This window comes from Equus przewalskii, chromosome 2 (genome assembly GCF_037783145.1).
Source record: "Equus przewalskii isolate Varuska chromosome 2, EquPr2, whole genome shotgun sequence".
Classification (NCBI taxonomy): domain Eukaryota; kingdom Metazoa; phylum Chordata; class Mammalia; order Perissodactyla; family Equidae; genus Equus; species Equus przewalskii.
Window position 1 is genome coordinate 91,896,277 of NC_091832.1, and position 16,663 is coordinate 91,912,939.

Below are 16,663 nucleotides of genomic sequence, written 5' to 3' on the forward strand. Positions count from 1 at the left end.
CCAAATGGAAAAGACAGTATAAAGGAAACAATTTTTAAAAATACAGTGCCTGAGTTAAGATCTACAGAAAACAACTCAGCACGTATGACATGGAAAAAAAAGAAAAAGAAGAACTAAATAGATGTGATTTAATAGACTGATTTAAGGATTAAAATGTAGCTACAATTAGTCTCAATGGAGGTAAAAAGAAACAAAATAATTTGCTTTCTAGAAAAATGTGAGAAGTAAAGGTTGTATTTACATGTTAATAACAGACAAAGGATTGCCTATTTGAGAAATATTAATGTTAATTTATATTGAATTAACTCAATCCTATACAGTAATCCAACTCTGCCTCACAGTAAAACAATTTATTTTTAAAATATGATGAGTCCAGTCATAAACACAATCACTATTGGGGCAAGGGGGTAAGATTCAATTAAATTCTTTTTAAAAAATGGAAAATTTTGTTATTAGAAAGTACTCAAAAGTTTTAAGTATTTTAAAAATACTTTCCCCTTAGTATAAAAAAATTCTCTATTTTACTTACCCTGTAACCCTCAAGATCTCGCATTTGAATCTGTAGTAAAGAAAGGTCCCTTAAGATTTGAAGATTGTCTTTATCCCATTTTAGCGCATTTCTGTAACATTTAATGGCTTCATCGTATTTCTTGTCTGACCTCTGGAGAAGGCCATAAACATGCCAACCTAAAGGATTTAGTTAAGGATACAACCTACAAGTCAAGAAATAATATTCCCCAGGAAACTCGGAGACTTTAGCTGTTTATAAAATTACAAGCTTAAAAAGAAGGAGAGACTATAAATATAGAAGGTAGTTTAATACAGTCGAAAACAGCACAGCTTTTTGAGCCAGAAAAAAAAAATAGGTCTGGCCTGCCTTATTAGCTCTGTGACCTTGGACAAGTTATTTAGTCTCATTATGTTTCTTCAATTATAAAATGTAAATAGAAAGCCTATACAGCAAAGCATAGTAGTTTGGTAACTAAATGCAATAAAGCGTTCACTCGCTGGCACAAAACACATTAGGAATTATCTATATTTTTCAAAGAAAAAAGAGGGAATGGGCATCTATGACATATAATTATTTTAAGTCATGTATATTTTCTTTTCTTTAGCTAACAAGGTCCACAGGACAGAACTTTTAGTGCAATACAAAGTTCCTAAAAATCAACCACACAAAAAGTAAAAACATAGACTCATTTAACAAAAAATTTCTTAATAATTAGGGTATAGGTGACCAAAATGGACAGTCTCCTGCATTCAGAGAATATAGTCTAGTAAGGGACACAGATAAGAAAGCAAAATTACAGTAGTTGTAAAAAACAAAAACAAAAATGCTATAAAGGAGGAAAATACATAAATAATTCCACCCCCCTAATACAGGTCCTTTTCACTTCAGATCTTGATTACTGCGATAGTCACCCATCCTCCTACCTTCAGTCTCTGCTTTTAATTTCTCCTGCCACAGTAACCTTTCTAAAACACACATAATCAAAAGAAAAAAAATCCACTTCCCTTTCCAGAAACTTACAATGTTTCTCTCTCAGATCAAATTCAAACTTCCAAACTAATAACTCTTACACCAGGGATCCTCAAAAGAGTCAGTAAAACACAGAATGTGTAGGATAGTATGTATAACTGAAAATACACATTTGATATTATAAATTTTATTTGAAAAATAATCTTTGTTTTCATAATATAAATGACAAAATAAAGCTTAATAAAACCTTCTCAGTTGCCTGGAAAATGGTTTTAACAAGCCTGAAACACACTACCCTTCATAATCTGGCCCATTACCTACCTTCCCCTCCCTCCCCTTTGCAATCACCAATATCCTACTATTTCAGGACCTGATTACCTCTCTAGGGCACTGCAACTCCTTTCAACTCCCTCTAATCTTCACCTCGTAAAAATCTATCTTCAAGGAGTTTAACATGGCCAAAAATTTAAAGAAATTCACCTCCATCAAGAGAAATCCAATTACATAAATCATGGCAAATACGTAGAGAACACTAATCAATCATTAAATATGATGAAAAGATATCTACAATAGTCTTAATAAACAATCCTTTGCCTACCTTTCTAGTTTCAGTTACTCCCAACTCACTCACTCCTGCTTCACTGGATTAGTGATAATTTTTGAACAAGCTCTAACATTTATGTAACATTCCAAAGTGTTCTGTATATGCTTCTAATAAGTATCTTCCTTCAACCAGACTGTAAGTTCCTTGAGAGCAAAATCCATACCTTTTCTTAGTCTACACTATGCCAGGGGCCTGGCAAACACTTCAAAATTTACCAAGTATTTCAACACTTAAAATTGTGTTAGCCCACAAAATAGATAAAGAAATATTTGTTTGAAAACTATTTAAATAATAGCAACCCACAATTTTTTCTCAATCTTCCCTCAGGCAGTTGTACTTGCTCCTACCCTCACACTTTCCTTAACAAAATTTATCTAGTATAGTACTTAGCATTATGAGGAAATCTTCGCAACGCCACCATGAGGTGGGTAGGACTATCCCCATTTTACACACGAGGACACTGTGCCCTAAGATCACAGTTAGAAAGACTGAGCTGGGATTCTAACCTAAGTGAAGCACGCTCCAAAGCCTGTGCTATTATCAGTACACTATACTGTCTCTCTAATATTCCTTATAATAAATATATCCTTCCCTAAATTTATGATCATGATGAAATGTGCAGGGAGCTTCTTTTCTTTTTAAGCGTGGGAAGAGCTTTCCTAGATATTTTAAAAGGTAAATCTCATTTATCTGTGAATAGACATACTGTTAGAACACAGCAGGTATATAAAAATGTTCCCTGAATGAAGGCAGTTGTTATTATTCAATTTAAGAAAAGAATCATCTCCTCTGCAGTTATATGGTAAGAGGGATCTAAAACTTCTGACTCCCAAACTGCTATCTTAGCTCAAGACATCACAATCCAATCCTTAAATATATCTCAAAAAGGATACACACATGACTCTTCAAGTCATTTCTCAAACCTCTACGAACCAATTCATAAGCTTCTTCCTTTTTTCCCAAACAGTTCAATGTTAATCCTTTCATAGCCAGAGTTTCTATTTAAAAAAAAAAAGAAGAAAGGAATTAAACACTAAAAATAATTAACAACAAAAAACATAACCATAACCTCAAAAACAAATGTTACGTTATCCTAAAAATTTTAAACTTCAAGGTTACTGGGAAATTTTCTAGGTTTGTACAGAATTAAAATATTTTAAAAACTGACAAACCAAGTAAATACACATTTCTAGGCCTATTTGTTTTTAGATACAAAGATACAAAAATGCATCAATATCTGGTAATTCATATGCTAACAAGATACAATGACTCTATTACTGTTCTTCAGGGGAATTCTGTGGGATGACCTTATTTAATCACTCCTTTAAAGTGTGAATAACTTTATCTTGAAATGGACTTTATTTCTGTAAACCCAATTACATAAAGATTAAATTCACTGTTCAATGATTAAAACATACACATAATTACTATCTACATTTCTGACTTCCATAAATGTATTTATTTTTAAATGATTCTTTGGGATTACTATTAAAGATATAAGGAAAAGATGATGTCAGAAAGCTGTCTTTCGCAATCAACAAGTTTTCAGAAAAAGAAAAAAAGATTTCTAATTTTATAACATATGAAGCATAAAGGAATAAGAAATATTCATTATGATTTCTCTGCCTAACTTTCAGGATTACAATTTAGAGTTTATAGAAAAATTAACTAGGAATAAAAGATAAGGGGTGACGACACTATCCTGAGGAAGAGCCAACTACTATAGGAAAACACAAACAAAGAAATGGAATTGTACAAATCATTACAAATCATGTATAAATTTAAAGGAAAAGGAAATAAACAAAAGAAATATGTTTGGAAGTGGCCAAATTAGCAAGCCACTGTAGAAAGTAGCCCTTTGTTATCAAACGTAACATCTATTCTTTCAGGTTTTATCCAACATCTTAAAATGTCTAAATTAACAAAACCCTGGGTTCCCATTAAGTTTAAGGCAATCAATCATTTTATATACCGTTAAAAAAATATTTTCAATTATGACACTTCATATACAACCTGATTTCAGATATGTTAAAATATGAGGGAAACAGCATTTTACAAACAAGGAAAATTGGTACTCTGCTGCACTGAAACTCTATGATTACATTACCAATATGCATAGTTTAGAAATAAATATAAAACAATCTAATATCCAGCTGGCCAGCAAAAAGAAATATTCTTTAGCACGGAAGAAAAAAGAGAGAGATTTGGATACTTTTATTCCCACTGTTTGCCATTTCCAAAAAAATGGTATTATTATGGTGAAAGTATGCAAGAATAAAGAAAGCTAATAGAGAACTATTACTCTTTTCCTCTTCAATACTAAGAGAATATTATCAAATTAATTACCAAATAGCAATGCTTCCTAAGAGTACAAATCAGACCTGTGAAAACTTATTTTTCTTTTGCCTCTTCTCAAGTTTAGCTACACACTCTCCCATTTTCCCAAAACATCTCACCATCCAACCTTCTACCCTCACACACGCAAGAGCTATGTAAACTTTCAGAATATCGCAATATACAAATCACATCTTTTTTTTTTTGGTTAAAAGATTGGCGCCTGCACTAACATCTGTTGCCAATAATTTCTTTTTTCTCCTCCTCCTTAAAGCCCCCCGCTACATAGTTGCATATTCTAGTTTTGAGTGCCTCTGGTTGTGCCACATGGGACGCTGCCCCAACGTGACCTGATGAGCAGTGCCATGTCCACGCCCAGGATCTGAATTAGCAAAACCCTGTGCCGCCGAAGAGGAGCGTGTGAACTCAACCACTCGGCCACGGGGCCAGCCCCCAAATCACATCTTAAACATGACTGTCTTGAAAAACTAATTAAGATACAATGCTAAATAAAACATGCCGCTTTGTGAGCAGAGGACCAAATGGGCACTTTCTAAATAAGCTTATTATAAAGAATTTCTCCAGCTCAACCAAAGTTCTAAAGCAAATTTTTCTTATAACATCTTAAACTTCTTTATTAACTTAAATAAGTATACTTGTCCTACTAGGTTCTTCTCCCTTTCTTATAGCATCAATATTCAAAATGGGAATAAATGAGAGCTCAAGTAGAATGTGTTATCATTCTCTTGACATTAAATTCAAAATACGGTTTAAGTATCTTCTTACAGGAGTCAGGAATAAGAAGGTCCCTTCTCTCTGGAAAATATTTAAGACAGCTAGGAGTAATAGAACACAAATAAGTAAAGCCAGACAAGTAAGCAAAGCCTTATCTACTTATACTTACAAGTATGGGTACAGTATTTACACTTACCTCCATGCTCTGCAAATTTGGGATTAGAGAGGATTTGTTTACAGAATTTCAATCCGTTTCTATACTGTTTATGTTCATAACATCTCTGTCAAAACAAAAGAAACTGATTTTAGCAAGAAATGCAAACAATTTTAAATTCAACGCTAAATTTTTGATTCTGTTAAATCCAACAGAATGAGCCAGCGTTATTTCCATACTCTCCTAAATCCCACTAAAATGCCAGTAAAAAAAAAAAAAAAAATACAGAAGGTTTGAATACAGACAGTAAAAGAAAGACAAAGGGACGACTATAAATTAGGAAAAGGAAGAAAATCGTTAGCTCACTCCAGGTGCAACAAGTGTTAAAGAAAGTGAAAACTGAAAATAATAATGGGGTAGAAATTATATTTTAAAATAACATTTTCTTTTTTACCGAAGGAAAGTAGTCTCTAAAGCCGGAAAAGAAAATTAAATGCATGCAAAATAACAAAGGAAAAAAAAGGAACTACACTATGGACATCATGATGAAGTTTCAAAGCCTGGAAATAAAAAGTTCTTAAAAACTTCCAGAGAGGGGGCAAAACACAAGTCATATACAAAGGATGTGTAATCAAAATGACACTGAACTTTTTTTCAAAGTAATAATGGATTATTGCTGAAAGCTAGAAAACAACACAGCCTTTAAAATTCAGAGCGAAATTAAGTTTCAACCTAGAATTCAATACCTAGCCAAAGCATCAATCAAGTCTGTGAGTAAAATGAAATTTAGGGCTTCTCAGACAGCTAAAATTTTATCTCTATGTAGTCTTTCTTAGGAAGATATTAAAGGAATCAAAACAAATTTAAAAAGACAAACATGAGACTTAGTAAACAAACAATCTAATGCAGAAAAGAAGAACTATAGAACAAACACTCCAAAATGAAACAGGAAGCCAAAGGCCACCATGCAATAGGTTTCCAGCAAGGGCAAAAACAGAACTGGTATACTTCAGAATATGGAAAAGTATTATTTATAAACACATGAGAGAAATACACGTACATCTGGGGAAAATGAGCAATAGATCTACAGAAAACCAGGCAACAGAATAAATAAAATATGCATTAATTCCAGGGGAAATAAAGGCTAGTATAAGACAGGAAGTGTGGTTTTAGTGTAATATTTCACTTAACAGGGAACAATACATGCGTAATTATAAAAAGGTAAATATTCAGTGCTGGTTTATAAAAAAATTGTGATATTAACTATGATGAGGGGAATGAGCAAAAGGAAAATGGGCAAATGTGTCAATGATGAAGTTCTAAGTCCTCATTTTTTATATCCAGAAGTCAACAAATGTCTAAAAGTCATGTATCAAGCAATACTGACATATTATCAGGCAACAAGAAAGCAAATACCAAAGATAATGGCTAGAAGGACTGAGGATATTTGATTCTGGAGTGGGAACGGGGGTGGCATTTTTTTCATAATAAATCTTTTAGTGCTATTTAATTTTAGGTATCAACATGTGCTCTCACAATAACAATTGTTTTCTGAAGTGTTATATTTGTGACAGAAAAAAAAACCCTGCATCTAAAAGATAATCTATGCCAGAATTCACTGTCATAAATTGAAACAAATTTTACTCACAACTTTTGAAACAATATATTCAAAATTGGGAGTGATAGTTAATGCAAATATTAACTAAACCATAGTATAAAAATGTGTAGAAACAAAACAATGAAACATAAAATTTTACATTTAGCATCAAGAAATCAATTGCTTAAGCTCAATGCTACAGCCAACTACAGAGCTGTTCTATAACCAACTACATACTCACCAACCCCACTTTGCTGTTTCACATCTCAAACCTTACATATCTAAAACACAACTGATTTCTTCCCCAAGTCTTCACCACCTTAGTAGATGCACTCCCCTCAACTCATGCAACCAGATGATGAAGCGAAAAAGCTAAGCATCCTTGGTGCTTTCCTCCCCTCATACTTGCATCCTCTAGTAGCTCCCATCAGTCCCAGTTTCTCTGCAATAGCTTCCTAACTCTCTGCCTCTCCTGCAATCAAACATGCACTCAGAAGGCAGAGTGATCTGGGGGATAAGTGGGAGGGGAGAGCCCTTCTACCACAAACAATAAACCTAGAAAAAATTAATGAAACAACTGTGGTCAGACATTGGACAACAGGCAGCACAGAATTGTGAACCATAAGAGATGGAAAAGACAATGAGCTCTAGAAATGCCATTGCTTTATAGATCACAGCACAGGGAAAAGGATCCTAAGCAGAACACAACAGCCCAGAGTTGACGAGACAAAGATTCAAGTTCAATGAGGCTGAGGTACTCTGCAAGACATAGGACAAAGAATGATGGAAGTATTCAGAGAAAGATCCAAAAATCTGCATGGGGTCTCCATGCTGAAAACTAAGTACTAAGCCTTGCAGATGTAGGGTGAAACTTCATGAGGCCAAACAAAGTATGACCAGAAAGCAGTAAATTCAACAATTCTCAGGGCTCACAAGGCACTGAGAGTTCCGAGTAGCTAGAAAGAAAAGGAACAGCTGTATAATTCAGTAAATACTGCAAAAAGGTCTATTCAATAGTAGACTAAAGCTAGCCCTAGAGTAAGTGTACTGTAGACCCACCCTAACAAAGCCCTAGACTGATACACAAGTACCTTCACTGCCTGTTATAACAAAGTCCAACACTCTTTAAAGATAATTAAATCCAGTAAAACAATAAAATTCATAAGGCCCAACATGCACTAAAAAATTCCCAGATGAGCTAAGAAGCAAGAAAACATGACACACACCCAAGAGAAATAAAAGAGAAATGACGGAATCATGAGAAAAGGGTATCAAAACAACTATTTTAGGGGCCATCCCTGTGGCCAAGTGGTTACAGTCATGTGCTCCATTTTGGCAGTCCAGGGTTTCACTGGTTCAGATCCTGGACATGGGCATGGCACCACTCATCAAGCCATGCTGAGGTGGCATCCCACACAGCACAACCAAAGGACCTACAACTAGAACATACAAGTATGTACTGGGGGGCTTTGGGAAGAAGAAAAAAAAAGAAAAGAAGATTCATAACACATGTTAGCTGAAGTGCGACTCTTAAAAGAAAAAAAGTATTTTAAATATGCTCAAGAATTTAAAGAAAATACAAACATATGAAGAGAAATGGAACATATAGAAAAGAATCAAACAGCACTTCTAGAGGTGAAAAATACAGTATCTATCAAGAAAAATACAGTATCTATCAAGAAAACTTCAGATAAGATTATAGCAATTATGACAGTGCAAAAGGATCAGAGAACCAAAAGACACAGCAATAGAAACTACTCAGCCTGAAATATGAAAAGAAAAACAATTAGAAAAAATAAATTAACAGAGCTACAATGACCCTTCTCATGACAGAAAAATAAATTCTAAAACCATCACAGATCTAAACGTGAAAGGTAAAACAATAAAACATTTAGAAGAAAATATTTTAAAATATCTTCATAATGTTGGCTAGACAAGATCTCTTAACCAGGAAATTCTAAATATTCAAGTTAGTGTTAAAAAAAGAAAGGCAAGTGAGAGAAGATATCTGCAATAAATACATCCAACAAAGATCTTACATCCAGAATACATAAAGAACTCGTATAAGTCAATAAGAGAGACAGTTCATTAAAAAATTGGGCAAGAGGAGTGACATCAGCATCATGGCAAGTGAGCTGTTCCCCTAGGCTCTCCCTGCTAAGATATGATGAAAATGAGATTCAGTAACCAACAGAGGACATTCACACAACACAACAGATGTCTGCAGCCATACATCTGAAGGTGGGGCTGCTGGACCCCCCAGGAGGCAGTGGAAGGAGGTAAGCAGACCCCACCCCCAGTGGCAGTGATCTAGGATGCAGGACCTCACGTGGCCACCAGCACATGAGTCGGAGAGGAGAAGAGGGGAAAAAGCAGCCCTCTACAGGAACGCTTCACACCAAAGTGGCTAAGCCACCGGAGGGGTGTCCCCACCAAGCAAAGCAGTCCAGGTAGGCAGCCAGGGAATGCAGAATGGGAGCAGAGGGGCAGGGAAGAAGGCACCCCCTCTCCCCTATCCCACCTGGTGCATCAGCTTGAAAGTCAGACAGGAGAGGGGATCCCAGCCAGAGCACTGCACCTACATGTGCAAAGCAGCAGTGGCCAGATGCAGAAAGCCCTATCAGCACAACTTCCAACAGACAGGCAGAACTGCCAGGAGTAGCACTGGGCTCAGAAAACACAGTTCCTGCCCCCCATCCCAGTGACAGCAGGTGGAATCTGCAACCAGATACTACCACTATGCGATGGCCAAGTTCCAGCCCATCAAAGAGCATGAAGAAATATACTAACACTCCAGACCAGAAAGAAAATGACAACTATGCAGAGATCAAGCCTAAAGTCACAGAAATTTGCAATCTAAATGATAAGAGAATTCAAAATAGTTATCATAAAGAAAGTCAACAAGTTACAAGAAAACTCAGAAAGACAGTTGAATGAACTAAGGAATAAAATGAATGAGAAGTGGGAATTCTTCACAAAAGAGACTGAAACCATTAAAAAAGCAGCAGTCAGAAATGTCAGAGGCAAAAAACACAATGAATGAAATGAAAAAAAAATCTAGAATCTTTAAAAGAGCTGATATTGTGAAGGGCAGAATAGTAATTTAAAGGACAGAAATACAGAAACACTTCAGGTAGAGAAAGAGAGAGAACTAAGATTAAAAAGAAATGACAAAATTCTCCAAGAAATATCTGACTCAATTAAGAAACGCAACATAAGGAATATAGGTATTCCAGAAGGAGAAGAGAGGGAGAAAGGAGCAGAGAGCTTGTCCAAAGAAATAATAGCTGAGAACTTCCCAAACCTGGGGAAGAAGCTGGAATTACATGTAAATGAAGCTAAGAGAACTCCTAATTACATCAGTAAAAAGAACTTCTCCAAGGCATAAACTAGTAAAACTAATCACTTCATCTTAAAGATTTTATTTTTCCTTCTTCTCCCCAAAGCCCCCTGGTACATAGTTGTATATTTTTAGTTGTGGGTCCTTCCAGTTGTGGCATGTGGGATGCCACCTCAGCATGGCTTGATGAGCAGTGCCATGTCTGCGACCAGGATCTGAACTGGTGAGACCCTGGGCTGCCGAAGCAGAGCTCACAAACTTAACCACTAGGCCACAGGGCCAGCCCCATAATCACTTCATTTTAATCACAAACTCGCAACACAAATCAGAATAAGTTCTGACAACAATAACTTACAGGGGGAACAGGAAAGGGATAGAACCTGATTAGGCTAAGGAGATAAGAGACTATCAGAAAACAGAATCTCTCATCTATGCGATGTTTTATACAAACCTCACGGTAACCACTAAACAGGAAATAAGAACAGAGACACAATTGATAAATAAAGAGAAAATAGAAAAGCATTATAGAGAATCACCAAACTGAATTGACAGTTGGAAATACATGGGATGAGAAACAAGGCAAACACAGAACAACCAGAAAACAAGAGATAAAATGGGAGTATTAGGCCCTCATATATCAATAATCACTCTAAAAGTAAATGAATTGAATTCTCCAATCAAAAGAGACAGAGTAGCTGGATGGATTAAAAAACAAGACCCAACAATATGCTGCATCCAGGAAACACATCTCAGCTCTAAAGACAAACACAGGCTCCGAGTGAAGGGATGGAAGACGATACTCCAAGCTAATGGCAAACAAAAGAAAGCAGGTGCTGCCATACTTATATGAGACAAAGCAGACTTCAAGATAAAAAAGGAAATGAGAGACAAAGAAGGGCAGTATATAATGACAAAAGGGATACTCCATCAAGAGGACATAAAAACGCATGTAAATATAAATGCACCTAACACATGAATACCAAAGTACATAAACAAACTATTAACAGACCTAAAAGGAGAAATTAACAGCAACACAATAATAGTAGGGGACCTCAATATCCCACTTACATCAATGGACAGATCATCCAGACAGAAAATCAACAAGAAAACAGTGGAATTAAATGAAAAAAAAAGACCAGATGGACTTAATAGATACATATAGAACAGTCTATCCAAAAACAGAAGAATACACATTCTTCTCAGGTGCACACAGAACATTCTTAAAGATAGATCATATGCTGGGAAACAAGGCAAGCCTCAATAAATTTAAGAAGACTGAAATCGTATCAAACATCTTTTCCAACCATAACGCAATGAAACTAGACATAAACTACAAGAAAAAATCTGGGAAAGTCACAAATACGTGGAGACTAAACAACATGCTACTGATCAACCAATGGATCATGAAAAAATTAAAGAAATCAAAAAATATCTAGAGACAAATGAAAATACATCATACCAACTAACATGAGATGAAGCAAAAGCAGTTCTTAATAGGGAAATTCATAGCAACAGAGGCCCACCATAAACATGATGAAAAATCTCAAGTAAATAACCTTAAACTACACCTAATAAAACTAGAAAAAGAAGAACAAACAAAGCCCAAAGTCAGCAGGAGGGGAATAATAAAATTAGAGCAGTGGGGCCAGCCCGGAGGCAAAGTGGTTAAGTTTGTGCACTCCGCTTCAGCAGCCTGGGGTTCAGATTCAGATCCTGGACGCAGACCTGACACTGCTCTTCAAGCCACACTATGGCAGCATCCCACATAAAATACAGAAAGACTGGCACAGATGTTAGCTCAGTGACAATCCTCCTCAAACAAAAAGAGGAGGATTGGCAACAGATGTTAGCTCAGGGCCAATCTTCTTCACAAAACAGGAAAGAAGACATTAAAAATAGAGCAGAAATAAATGAAAGTGAAGCCAAAAAGAACAGGAGAAAAGATCAATGAAACTAAGAGCTGGTTCTTTGAGAAGATAAACAAAATTGACAATCCTTAGAGCCAGGCGCACTAAGAAAAAAAGAAAAAAGCTCAAATAAAATTAGAAATGAAAGAGGAGAAATTACAATGAATACCACGGAAATACAAAGGATTATGAGAATTCTACGAAAAACTATATGCCAACAAATTGGACAATCTAGAAGAAATGGGATAAATTCTTAGACTCATACAACCTCCCAAAACTGAGCGAATAAAAAATAGAGTATCTGAATAGACCAATCACAAGTAAAGAGATTGAAACAGTAACCAAAAACCTCCCAAAAAATAAAAATCCAGGACCAGATGGCTTCTCTGAAGAATTCTACCAAACAGTCAAACAAGATTTAATATCTATCCTTCTCAAACTATTCCAAAAAACTGAAGATGGCAGAACATTTCCTAACACATTTTACAAGGCCAATATCATCCTAATACCAAAGCCAGACAAGGACAACACAAAGAAGGAAAACTACAGGCCAATATCACTGATGAACATAGGTGCAAAATCCTCAACAAAATATTAGCAAACCAAATATAGCAATACATTAAAAGGATTATACACCATGATCAAGTGGGATTTATACCAAGGATGCAGGGATGGTTCAACATCTGCAAATCAATCAACATGATACAGCACATCAACAAAATGAGGAATAAAAGTCACAAGATCATCTCAACAGACACAGAGAAAGTATTTGACAAAATTCAACATCCATTTACAATAAAACTCTCAATAAAATGAGTATAGAAGGAAAGTACCTCAACATAATAAAGGCTGTTTAGACAAACCCACAGCCAACATCCTATTTAATGGTGAAAAACTGAAAGCCATCCCTGTGAAAAGAGGAACAAGACAAGGGTGCCCACTCTTATTCAACACAGTACCGGAGGTTTGGGCCAAAGCAATTAGGCAACAAAAAGAAGTAAAAGTTATCCAAATCGGTAAGGAAGAAGTGAAACGCTTACTGTTTGCAGACGACATGATTCTATATATAGAAAACCCTAAAGAATACATCAGAAAACTATTAGAAATAATCATCCACTGCAGCAAAGCTGCAGGGTACAAAATCAACTTACAAAAATCAGTTGCATTTCTATACTCTGAGAATGAACTAAAAGAAAGAGAATTCAAGAATACAATCGCATTTAGAAGAGCAACAAAAGGAATAAAATATCTAGGACTATACAATGAAAAGTACGATGTTATTGAAAGAAACTGACGATGCCATAAAGAAACGTAAAGATATTCCATGCACATGAATTGGAAGAATACACGTAGTTAAAATGTTCATGTTATCTAAAGCAATCTACAGATTCAGTGCAATACTACACAGAATCCTAATGACATTCTTCATGGAAGTAGAACAAAGAATCCTAAAATTCATATGGGGCAACAAAAGACCCCAAACAGCTAAAGCAATCCTGAGAAAAAAGAACAAAGCTGGAGCATCACAATCCCTGACTTCAAAATATACTATGAACCCATAGTAATCAAAACAGCATGGTACTGGTACAAAAACAGACACACAAATCAATGCAGCAGAACTGAAAGCCCAGAAATAAAGCCATACATCTACAGACAGCTCATCTTTGACAAAGGAGCCAAGAATATACAATGGAGAAAGGAAAGTCTCTTCAATAAATGCTTTTTGGAAAACTGGACAGCCACATGAGCAAAAGAATGAAAGCAGACCATTATCTTACACCATGCACAAAAATTAACTCAAAATGATTAAAGACTTAAAGGTAAGACATGAAACCATAAAACTCCTAGAAAAAAATATAAGCAGTACATTCTTTGACGTCGGTCTTAGCAGCATCTTTTTGAATACCATGTCTACTTGGGCAAGGGAAACAAAAGAAAAAATAAACAAAAGGGACTACATCAGACAAAAGAACTTCTGTAAGGCAAAGGAAACCAGGAACAAAATGAAAAGACACCCCACCAAGAGGGAGAAAATATTTGCAAATCATAAATCCAACAAGGGGTTAATCTCCGAAGTATATGAAGCACTCACACAACTCAACAACAAAAAACAAACATGCAATCAAAAAATGGGCAGAGGATATGAACAGATTATTTTTCCAAAGAAGATATACAGATGGCCAACAGGCACATGAAAAGATGTTCAACATCAGTAATCGTTAGGGAAAGGCAAATCAAAACTACAATGAGATAACCACCCTATACCTATTAGAATGGCTATAATTACCAAGACAAAAAATAACAAATGTTCGAGAGGATGTGGAGAAAAGGGAACCCTCATACACTGCTAGTGGGAATGCAAACTGGTACAGCCACTGTGGGAAAGAGTACAGAGATGTCTCAAAAAATTAAAAACAGAAATACCATATGACACACCTATCCCACTACTGGGTATTTATCCAAAGAACTTGAAATCAACAATTCAACAAGACTTATGCACGCCTATGTTCATTGCAGCATTACTCACAATAGCCAAGACCTGCAATCAACCCAAGTGCTCATCAACTGATGAACAGATAAAGAAAATGTGGTGTATGTATATGTATATGTGTGTATATATATATATATATACAATGCAATACTATTCAGCCATTAAAGAAAGACAAAATCACCCCATTTGCAACAACATGGATGGACCTTGAGGCTATTATGTTAAGTCAAACAAGCCAGACAGAGAAAGACAAACACCACATGAATTCACTCATATGTGGAAAATAAACAAACACATGGACAAAGAGAACAGACTAGTGATTACCAGAGGTGAAGGTGGTTGTGAGGTTGGCATAAGGGGTAAACGAGCACATATATATGGTGATTGACAAATAATCGCGAACGCCTGAAATTTCACACTGTTATAGACTATTATGACCTCAATAAAATACTAATAAAAAAATTGGGCAAGAGCCTTGGGAAAAAAACACCCAAATGGCCAATAAACACACAAAAGGTATTTAATTACATCAAAATTGAAATATCATGAAATCAGATAACATCAACTGATGAAGTTGTGGAGCAACTGGAACTCTCTCATACATTGCTGGTACGAGGGAAAACTGGTTAGCCAATTGGTTCAATTGTTTGGCAGAAGGGATTTCATGGTACAAAAATTATACCTCAATAAACCAGATTTCTAAAAAATACTGTTTGGCACTATCTAATAAAACTAACCATACACATATATTGACCCAGCAATTCCAATTTTGGGTATATACCCAACAGAAATACAAACATATATTCACCAAAAGACAGGAAAAATGTAAACAGCATTTACTAATAGCTGAGATTACAAAAAATATGTGAAAGTGATGAAAAAGAAGACCTAAAATTAATAACATACCTGAATAACATACCTGAATTAACAGTAGTAAGTCATCAAAAATTTAATAATAGTCACCTTTAATTTACTTTATTAAAAATAGCTTTTACACCTAAGGCTTAAATTTACCAAAGCCAATACAGTAAATATGATATAAAAGGAGTCTAGGTTTTCTCTATAAAGTACAGTCATGCATCACTTAACAACACATACGTTCTGAGAAATGTGTTGTTAGGCAATTTTTTCATTGTGCAAACGTCATAGTGTACTTACACACACCTAGAGGGTATAGCCTACTACAGAGCTAGGCTTCATGATACTAATCATATAGGACCACTGTCATACATGCAGTATGTCATTGACTGAAATGTCATCATGTAATGCATGACCATATACAAATCATAAAGCATCATCACCATGTCATAATTCTAGCATCATATTCCTAGGTAATTTTTACATACCAGAAACACTATGAATGGGAAAATCCACTTCAAGAAACTAGTCAAGTAGTGAAAAGGGCTGCCTTTGGAATCAAATGGCTCTGGTTTCAAACAATGACTTCAGACGATAAAATTAGTTATGTAATCTTAAGTCCTTTGCTGACTATCAAAAAAAAATCCTTATATCATGGAGATAAATCACCAGAAAAAGACATGTAAAACACTTAGTAATAATAGCTAATACTTCCTGAGCATTTACTGTGTACCAGGACTGTGCTAAAAGTGCTTTATAGAGAAAACTATATTTTTAGAGAGTTTTAGAGAGTATAGATGGATATATCTATACATTTATAGAGAAACTTAATCCTAACAATGGTATGAAATAGGTACTTTTTTTTTTTTTTAAAGATTTTATTTTTTCCTTTTTCTCCCCAAAGCCCCCCGGTACATAGTTGTGTATTCTTCGTTGTGGGTTCTTCTAGTTGTGGCATGTGGGACGCTGCCTCAGCATGGTCTGATGAGCAGTGCCATGTCCGCGCCCAGGATTCGAACTAACGAAACACTGGGCCGCCTCCAGCGGAGCGCGCGAACTTAACCACTCGGCCACGGGGCCAGCCCCTGAAATAGGTACTTTTTATCCCCATTTTAGATGACATAACTGAGGTCCAGAGGGGTTATATAATTTGGGGGAGGGGG

General features: G+C 35.6%; 1 protein-coding gene across 2 annotated transcripts in view; it reads right to left on the bottom strand.

Moving 5' to 3' along the window:
* NAA15 (N-alpha-acetyltransferase 15, NatA auxiliary subunit) overlaps positions 1-16,663 on the bottom strand; it is a 79,114-nt gene that overhangs the window by 41,012 nt on the left and 21,439 nt on the right. For both annotated transcript variants that reach the window (XM_008517015.2, XM_008517014.2), the window contains exons 2-4: positions 5,350-5,434; positions 2,978-3,082; positions 530-687 (exon numbers count right to left, since the gene is read on the bottom strand). In XM_008517015.2, the coding sequence (XP_008515237.1) occupies positions 530-687; positions 2,978-3,082; positions 5,350-5,434 (348 nt within the window). The remainder of the gene's footprint in view (positions 1-529; positions 688-2,977; positions 3,083-5,349; positions 5,435-16,663) is intronic.